Source organism: Gobio gobio (assembly GCF_949357685.1).
Source record: "Gobio gobio genome assembly, chromosome: 8".
In the NCBI taxonomy this organism is placed as follows: Eukaryota; Metazoa; Chordata; class Actinopteri; order Cypriniformes; family Gobionidae; genus Gobio; species Gobio gobio.
The window spans coordinates 57,380,719-57,391,642 of record NC_137114.1 but is presented as its reverse complement, the minus strand read 5'-3'; the positions used below and the strand labels follow the sequence as shown (position 1 = coordinate 57,391,642).

The 10,924-nt window shown below is 35.4% G+C and overlaps 1 protein-coding gene across 4 annotated transcripts in view; it reads right to left on the bottom strand.

Moving 5' to 3' along the window:
* Positions 1–10,924, bottom strand: part of LOC307130468 (cGMP-dependent 3',5'-cyclic phosphodiesterase-like) — a 169,009-nt gene that overhangs the window by 77,750 nt on the left and 80,335 nt on the right. For all 4 annotated transcript variants that reach the window (XM_079823456.1, XM_079823457.1, XM_079823459.1 and 1 more), the window contains one exon: positions 8,483–8,571. In XM_079823456.1, coding sequence (XP_079679582.1) covers positions 8,483–8,571 — 89 coding nt within the window. The remainder of the gene's footprint in view (positions 1–8,482; positions 8,572–10,924) is intronic.

Here is a 10,924-nt window from a genome sequence, read left to right as displayed (position 1 = left end):
CACACACACACACACACACACACACACACACACACACACACACACACACACACACACACACACACACACACACACACACACACACACACACACACACACACACTCTCTCTCTCTCTCACACACTCTGTCACACACACACACACACACACACACACACACACACACACACACACACCACACACACACACACACACACACACACACACACAAACACACACACACACAAACACACACACAAACACACACACACACACACACACACTCTCTCTCTCTCTCTCTCTCTCTCACTCACACACAAACACACACTCTCTCTCTCTCTCTCTCTCTCTCTCTCTCTTTCTCTCTCTCTCTCACACACACACACACACACACACACACACACAAACACACATCATAAATAAATCAACGCATAATCACGATTAAAGATGTACATGTGAACGCTTTTAAAAGTCTAATGATCAGTCATGGAAACTAAAGTGATGGATAATAATCGATTATGACAGAATCTTGACGAGCCTGTCCATCAAGAAGCCGGACAGCCTGTGTGTGTGTGTGTGTGTGTGTGTGTGTGTGTGTGTGTGTGTGTGTGTGTGTCTCTAGTGGTCAGCGTCTCTCGTCTGCTGGTGTTTCCTCCAGATCTGACAGCTTCTGGGTTTGTAAGCAGCTGATGCTCGACTTCAGAGACAGAAGTTGAACTTTGCGATAGTGAGTGTGAGTGAACGAGTGCTGTAATATCTGCTGGGATCATTGACGGATGACGATGTGCAGAATCTCTCGGCTGACGTTAGTTTGGTGTGTGTGTGTCTCTTTCATGTTCCCGCTCTTTCTCTCTCAGTGAATGTGTGTTTTCTCATGCTAATGGCTGATGAAAGCATTGTGTTTCTGATAAATGGCTTTACGCTGCACACCTGCACTCAACACACATCTAATGGCATTCAAACGCTCACGTCTCTATTATTCCGTGCTTCTCTGATAACACACACACACACACACACACACTGACCTGTCGCTCTGATCAGTGGGGGTTAAATGTGTTTTTCCTCTCTGAATGCTACAGCACACACAATAACCGCAATCAAAGGTGTCGCATTATCATCACAGATGCATTTCAATGCGTGTGTGTGAGGTCTGAATCATGAGCAGAAAGTGTGTGAATAACCCATAGAGTTTTAAACTGAATTAACACACAAACACACACTGAATAAAGCGAGTCCACGCGTGTTTGTCGCTCTTTTCTACACTGTTCAGTTGAAGTGCGACAGATCATCTGTGGAAAAGTGCAAATATTCATGCCATTTTCTCAGTGTTACCACGGTAACTGACGACTATTTCAGGCTGTTCGGAAACTATAGATTGAGTTTCTGAATGACTCACAAAACCTCCTCCTTTACAAGAGAAACTCATCTACTGTTGAATATCGGCATGTTGAGATAAGCAGGACGGTTCAGCGCAGGTTGAAAATAAAACTACACTAAAGAAATTGGTGTAGAATTGACTCTGAAACTATTTTCACTCAGAAATTGCTAACAACATTTACAATGAAACTCAAGTTATGGTGGAATATTGAAGTAGAAAGATTGAAATAATATTTTTTGGGGAAAAATTGTTGTAGAATTTCCTTTGAAACCATTTTCACTCAGAAATTGCAAAATTTCGCAAATATTTACAAAGAAACTCAAATAACACAACCGAATTTTGAAGTAAAAAACTGAAATTGTATTTTTTTTTTTAAATCTCCAAAAACAATTTGGTATAGAATATCCTTTGAAACCATTATCACTCAGAAATGGCAAAATTTCGCAAATATTTACAATGAAACTCAAGAGGCACAATGGAATATTGAAGTGGAAAGACTGAAATAATATTTCTTGGAAAAAAATTGGTGTAGAATTTTCTTTGAAACAATTTTCACTCAAAATTTGCAAATTTCGCAAATAATTACAATAAAACTCAAGTAACAAAACTTTCACTAAGAACTTAAAATTTTTTGCAAATATTTACAAAGAAACTCAAGAGACACAATGGAATTTGGAAGTAAAAAAGACTGAAATAGTATTTTTTGAAAAAACTCCAAAACAATTTGGTGTAGAGTTTCCTTTAAAACCATTGTCACTCAGAAATTGCAAAATTTCACAAATATTTACAATGAAACTCAAGCGACAGTGGAATATTGAAGTAGAAAGACTGAAATAACATTTTTTGGGGAAAAAATTGTTGTAGAATTTTCTTTAAAACATTTTTCATTTAGAATTTGCTATTTTTTGACAAATAATTACAAAGAAACTCAAGTAACACAACTGAATTTTGAAGTAAAAAGACTGAAATAGTATTTTTGGAAAAAAACTCACCAAAACAATTTAGTGTAGAATTTCTTTTAAAACCACTGTCACTCAGAAATTGCAAAATTTCGCAAATAATTACAATAAAACGCAAATAACACAACCAAATTTTGAAGTAAAAAAGACTGAAATGACTTTTGAAAAACACACTAAAACAATTTGGTGTAGAATTTTCTTTAAAACATTTTTCATTTAGAATTTTGCTATTTTTATGAAAAATAATTACAAAGAAACTCAAGTAACACAACTGAATTTTGAAGTAAAAAAGACTGAAATAGCTTTTTTTTTTAAAAACACATTAAAACTATTTGGTGTAGAATTTTCTTTGAAACCATTTTCACTTAGATAATGCAAAATTTCGCAAATAATAACAAAGAAACTCAAGTAACACAACAGAATTTTGAGGTAAAAAAGACTGAAATAGTATTTTTTGAAAAAACTCCAAAACAATTTGGTGTAGAATTTCCTTTGAAACCATTTTCACTCAGAAATTGCTAAATTTCGCAAATAATTACAAAGAAACTCAAGAGACACAATGGAATATTGAAGTGGAAAGACTGAAATAATATTTCTTGGAAAAAAATTGCTTTAGAATTTTCTTCAAAAATTGCAAATTTCGCAAATAACTGAAATAAAACTCAAGTAACCAAACTTTCACTAAGAACTTACACATTTTTGCACATATTTACAAAGAAACTCAAGTAACACAATAGAATTTTGAAGTAAAAAACACTGAAATGGCCTTTGAAAAACACACTGATGCTGCGTTCACACCAAACGCGAATTGAGCGTCAAAATCGCGTCTACCGCGTCTAGTTTCACGCGCGAACATTATGAATGCATTCATAATGAAGTCATAATGATATTCCATTTGAAGTGGAAAGACTGAAATTATATTTTCTTGGAAAATAATTGGTGTAGAATTCTCTTTGAAACAATTTTCACTCAAAAATGGCAAATTTTGTAAATAATTACAATAAAACTCAAGTAACACAATATAATTTTGAAGTAAAAAAGACTTAAATGGTTTTTGAAAAACACACTAAAAATGTGTAGAATTTTCTTTTAATCAACTTTCAACTTTTTAAATAATTACAATGTAACTCAAGTAACACAATGGAGTTTTGAAGTAGAAAGACTGAAAGAGTTTTTTTAAATGCACAATGAAAGTATTCTCGGTCGGAAATTGCTAAATTTGACAAATATTTACAAAGCTACTCAAGTAACAGTGGAATATTGAAGTAAAAAGACTGAAATAATATTTTCTTGGAAAACGTACACTGAAAAAAAATGGTTTCGAATTTCCTTAAAAAAAAATTCATTTCGAATTTGCAAAATTTTTTGACAAATAATTACAAATAAACTAAAGTAACAAAATGGAATTTTGAAGTAGAAATACTGAAATAGGTTTCTTTGTTTTTTTAAGCATCCTAAAAAAATTGGAATAGAATTTTCTTTTAAAACAATTTTCACTCAGACATTTGCAAAATTTAAAAAAATAATTACATTAAAACTCAAGTGACACAATGGAATATTTAGGTAAAAAGACTGAAATAATGTTCACGCAAAAAAATTGGTGATGAATTTCCTTTGAAACAGCTTTCATTCAGAAATGCTAGAATATTGCAAAGAAATAGCAATTTTTTAAAAATAATTACAATGAAACTCAAGTAACACAATATAATTTTGAAGTAAAAAAGACTGAAATTATATTTTTTGAAAAAACTCCTAAAATGTGGTGTAGAATTTTCTTTTAAAACAATTTTCCTTTTTTAAATAATTACAATAAAACTCAAGTAACAAAACTTTCACTCAGAAATTGCTAGAAAATTGCAAAGAAACTCAAGTGACATATTGAATTAAACATGAATTTCTGAAATATATTTTCTAGTAAAACGTACTCAAATAATCTTGATTTACAACTTTGTAAAATTATTTTAACAGTGCACTCTAATAATCTTTATTTACATTTCATAAAAAGCTTCTTTTTTTTTTTCAATGTCCTCAACATTTTTGCACACAATCCAGAGCGTTCCATAATCTGATCGGGGAAATTATAAAAAATATAAATATAATTATATAAACTGTAATACTATAAGTAATACAATACTTACAAATATTTTAGAAATACAGTGAAAAAAATTATCACAATTTTTTATTGAAGAAATAATATGATTGTGGCTGAATCAACCTAAACACATTCATTTATACCAACAAAACTGGCTTTTTAAGTTAACAATTGCAGGTTACATCTTTTTAAAGTGATACGTTTTATTGTTAAATGTCATGGATTATTAACAAATGGATCAAAATGCATTTTCAAATGAATAAATTAGGGCTGTAACTAACAATTACTTTGATAATTGAGTTATTATTTTTGATGATTGATCAAGTAATCTGATTTGCGATAAACAAATAGACCTAAGCGAACAATGGCCTTTAATATGGCTTAAAAACAATGATATGTTTTTATTTGCGTGCATGTATAAAAACACATTTAAGATGAAGATTCCACAGTCTCTGTGTCTCTAGTGTGAAGATCTGGAGAAACGCTCTTCCCATCAAACATCACACACATGGGGCTGAAGACGGATGGGGGATAATCCCTCCGTTTGCTGGGAATCGAGTCATCTCTCTCTGAGATATCGGCTCAATTTACCCCCCCCCCCCCCACAACAGCTGTTTATCTATAGAAGAGTGTATGCGCGCGTGTGTGTGTGTGCGTGTCGTTTCTGTGAGCAGCTCCCAACGGAAAAGTAAAAATAACTACATATTTCTCCATTCTCAATAGAAATGTCATGGAATTGCACAAGATGTGGTTGTGTGGCCGTTTGGGTCTAATAAGTTCCAGCTCTATATATATCTGATGTAATGCTCAGCACTTTCAAACCGACTGACACTCGGATCTGGTTTCCCCGGGCAACCAGGAATATAACTGTCAATCACTGCAAGAAGCCAATTAATTAGAGAGGGAGAGAAGTGGGCGGATCTCACTTTTGGGGGGGTTTGATTGTTTGATTGACAGCTTGAAGTCAGAAGCATTAGCAGAATGAAAAAGAGTCATGGTGAGGTCAGATGAAAGAGAAATGTCAGTCAATGATATTATGTGCGTAAGAAGCCGCTTCGATCTGATTGATCCTGGAAACTTTTATGATACAAACACACGAGAGGTCAGAGGTCAGACGTGATTGACGCGTGTCATTATTTAGAGAGAAGAGAGAAACGGCGAGCGCTCGATTCTGACATTTCTCACACAACTGGAATCAGTGAGTTCATCAGGGGTGAGAGTGAAGTCTACGACAGCACAACATCGCTTCATCTGGAGGAGAGCAAACCACATCAAAACTCACACAAATACTGTACAAACACTGATCGACTATTGACCGGCTACTGATCAACTATTGACCGGCTACTGAACGACTATTGACCGGCTACTGATCGACTATTGACCGGCTACTGATCGACTATTGACCGGCTACTGATCGACTATTGACCGGCTATTGACCGGCTACTGATCGACTATTGACCGGCTACTGATCGACTATTGACCAGCTACTGATCAACTATTGACCGGCTACTGATCGACTATTGACCGGCTACTGATCGACTATTGACCGGCTACTGATCGACTATTGACCGGCTATTGACCGGCTACTGATCGACTATTGACCGGCTACTGATCGACTATTGACCGGCTACTGATCAACTATTGACCGGCTACTGATCGACTATTGACCAGCTACTGATCGACTATTGACCGGCTATTGACCGGCTACTGATCGACTATTGACCGGCTACTGATCGACTATTGACCGGCTACTGATCAACTATTGACCGGCTACTGATCGACTATTGACCGGCTACTGATCGACTATTGACCAGCTACTGATCGACTATTGACCGGCTACTGATCGACTATTGACCGGCTACTGATCGACTATTGACCGGCTACTGATCGACTATTGACTGGCTACTGATCGACTATTGACCGGCTACTGATCGACTATTGACTGGCTACTGACCGGCTACTGACCGGCTACTGATCGACTATTGACCGGCTACTGATCGACTATTGACCGGCTACTGATCAACTACTGACCGGCTACTGATCGACTATTGACCGGCTACTGATCGACTATTGACCGGCTACTGACCGGCTACTGATCGACTATTGACCGGCTACTGATCGACTATTGACCGGCTACTGACCGGCTACTGATCGACTATTGACCGGCTACTGACCGGCTACTGACCGGCTACTGATCGACTATTGACCGGCTACTGATCGACTATTGACCGGCTATTGACCGGCTACTGATCGACTATTGACCGGCTACTGATCGGCTATTGACCGGCTACTGATCGACTATTGACCGGCTACTGATCGGCTATTGACCGGCTACTGATCGACTATTGACCGGCTACTGATCGACTATTGACCGGCTACTGATCAACTACTGACCGGCTACTGATCAACTATTGACCGGCTACTGATCGACTATTGACCGGCTACTGATCGACTATTGACCGGCTACTGGTTGGCTATTGACCGGCTACTGATCGACTATTGACCGGCTACTGATCGACTATTGACTGGCTACTGATCAACTACTGACCGGCTACTGATCAACTATTGACCGGCTACTGATCAACTATTGACCGGCTACTGATCGACTATTGACCGGCTACTGATCAACTACTGACCGGCTACTGATCAACTACTGACCGGCTACTGATCGACTATTGACCGGCTACTGATCGGCTATTGACCGGCTACTGATCAACTATTGACCGGCTACTGATCGACTATTGACCGGCTACTGATCGACTTTTGACCGGCTACTGATCGACTTTTGAACGGCTACTGATCGACTTTTGAACGGCTAATGTTCGACTACTGATCGACTTTTGACCGGCTACTGACCGGCTACTGATCGACTATTGACCGGCTACTGATCGACTATTGACCGGCTATTGACCGGCTACTGATCGACTATTGACCGGCTACTGATCGGCTATTGACCGGCTACTGATCGACTATTGACCGGCTACTGAACGGCTATTGACCGGCTACTGATCGACTATTGACCGGCTACTGATCGACTATTGACTGGCTACTGATCAACTACTGACCGGCTACTGATCAACTATTGACCGGCTACTGATCGACTATTGACCGGCTACTGATCGACTATTGACCGGCTACTGATCGGCTATTGACCGGCTACTGATCGACTATTGACCGGCTACTGATCGACTATTGACTGGCTACTGATCAACTACTGACCGGCTACTGATCAACTATTGACCGGCTACTGATCAACTATTGACCGGCTACTGATCGACTATTGACCGGCTACTGATCAACTACTGACCGGCTACTGATCAACTACTGACCGGCTACTGATCGTCTATTGACCGGCTACTGATCGGCTATTGACCGGCTACTGATCAACTATTGACCGGCTACTGATCAACTACTGACCGGCTACTGATCAACTACTGACCGGCTACTGATCGTCTATTGACCGGCTACTGATCGGCTATTGACCGGCTACTGATCAACTATTGACCGGCTACTGATCGACTATTGACCGGCTACTGATCGACTTTTGACCGGCTACTGATCGACTTTTGAACGGCTACTGATCGACTTTTGAACGGCTAATGTTCGGCTACTGATCGACTTTTGAACGGCTTCTGACCGGCTAATGCAGGCTACTGTACACACACATAATTATGATTCAGTGTCATCATTTCAATTTTTCAAATGTCAACTTTTAATGTCGTAATTTTGGATTTTCATCTCATAATTATGATTTAGTATGTTACATTTCGACTTTTATTTTATAATCATAACTTTTAATGTCATCATTTTTGATTTAGTATAAGTTATGATTTAGTATGTCATAATTATGACTTAAAATCATATTGTGTGGGATACATTTTTCTACAAAAGTATTTTCTGAAATCATTAACTAAAACTAAAACCATAAAAATACATTTCATTACTTTTATCACTCAAAATTACTCAAAAGAATTTATTAAATGCCAATGTAATTTAACACAATATATAGTGATATTAAAAACCGCTGGATGACTGAATCCAGCCACAGGTGATTAGCATAAGCCCCGCCCCTTACCTGAGCTTCCCCTCCGTCGGCACCTCATGGGGCGGATCTTCACACCGCAGCCGAGACTCCGCCTCCAACAGGTACACGGACACACTCTCCTGCCAAACACAGAGAGACAGATGAGAGAGCACGTCAGAGCCATCATGATGGAGTTCACACACGGCTGGATGATCTCTGGCCTCCGTGAGTTATTCAGTGTGGAGTAGGGCAGCCTAACGAGACTTCAGCGGCTCTCACAGAACGCCACACCGGATTCAGAGGCGACCGGAGCGGGATTAGCCCTGCTCATTTGGCACAAATGTCAAGGGAAGTTTTGGACATGATTGGCTCTAAAGCGTCTGGCTGTCTACATGAGCCACGTCACGCTCTATACACGGCTCTTCAGGACTGCTCCACTCACAATTCAACAGAAAATACATCCAATAATACAACAGTCCATGTCTAATTACTGACTACACTGTAAAAGTGGCTGCCTTCAATTCTGAAGTACAATCACTTTAGTCATAATTATGACTTAATGTCATCCTTTTTAAATTTTCATCTCATAATAAAGATGTAGTATGTCACGATTTTAACATTTTGTCATAATTATGACTTTCAATGTCATAATATTTCCTTTTCATCTCATAATTATGATTTAGTATGTCATAACTTTTACATTTTGTTATAATTATGACTTTCAATGTCATAATTTTTCATTTTCATCTCATAATTATGATTTAGTATGTCATCATTTTTACATTTGTCATAATTATGACTTTCAATGTCAATATTTCCTTTTCATCTCATAATTATGATTTAGTATGTCATAATTTTTTACATTTTGTTATAATTATGACTTTCAATGTCATAATTTTTCATTTTCATCTCATAATTATGATTTAGTATGTCATCATTTTTACATTTTGTCATAATTATCAATGTCATAATATTTCCTTTTCATCTCATAATTATGATTTTGTATGTCATGATTTTTACATTTTGTCATAATTATAACTTTTAATGTCATCCTTTTTCATTTTCATCTCATAATTATGATTTAGTATGTCATCATTTTAAAATTGTCATAATTATGACTTTTAATGTCATAATTTTTCATTTTCATCTCATAATTATGATTTAGTATGACAAAATTTTAACATTTTGTCATAATTATGACTTTTAATGTGATAATTTTTCCTTTTCATCTCATAATTATGATTTAGTATGTCATAATTATTACATTTTGTCATAATTATGACTTTTAATGTCATCCATTTTCATTTTCATCTCATAATTATGATTTAATATGTCATGATTTTTACATTATGTCATAATTATGACTTAATATCATCATTTTTCATTTTCATCTCAATTATGATTTTGTATGTCACAATTTTAACGTTATGTCATAATTATGACTTTCAATGTCATAATTTTTCCTTTTCATCTCATAATTATGATTTAGTATATCATGATTTTTACATTTTGTCAAAATTATGACTTAATGTCATCCTTTTTCCTTTTCATCTCAGAATTATGATTTAGTATGTCAATTTTTACATTTTGTTATAATTATGACTTTCAATGTCATAATTTTTCATTTTCATCTCATAATTATGATTTAGTATGTCATAATTTTTACATTTTGTCATAATTATGACTTTCAATGTCATAATATTTCCTTTTAATCTCATAATTATTATTTAGTATGTCATAATTTTAAAATTGTCATAAATCAATTGTCATTTTGTTATAATTATGACTTTTAATGTCATAATTTTTCCTTTTCTTCTCATAGTTATGATTTAGTATGACACAATTTTACATTTTGTCATAATTATGACTTTCAATGTCATAATGTAAAAATTGTGACATACTAAATCATAATTATGAGATGAAAATAAAAAATGATGTCATAATTATGACAATGTCATAATTTTTCCTTTTCATCTCATAATTATGATTTAGTATGTCATGATTTTTACATTTTGTCATAATTATGACTTTTAATGTCATCCTTTTTCATTTTCATCTCATAATTATGATTTAGTATGTCATAATTTTAAAATTGTCATAATTATGACTTTTAATGTCATCATTTTTCCTTTTCTTCTCATAGTTATGATTTAGTATGACACAATTTTAACATTTTGTCATAATTATGACTTTTAATGTGATAATTTTTCCTTTTCCTCTCATAATTATGATTTAGTATGTCATGATTTTTACATTTTGTCATAATTATGACTTTTAATGTCATACTTTTTCATTTTAATCTCATAATTATGATTTAGTATGTCTTATAACTTATAAAAATATACTATATATATATATATATATATCTCAATATTTCTTTCACTTCATCTGCCCTTTTCATTCTGGGACTGTGTTTTCTACAAAAAGACAATGTATACTACAAACAGAAATGTAGTTATTTCTCTGAAAAAGCCTTATATGAATTGAGTTTAG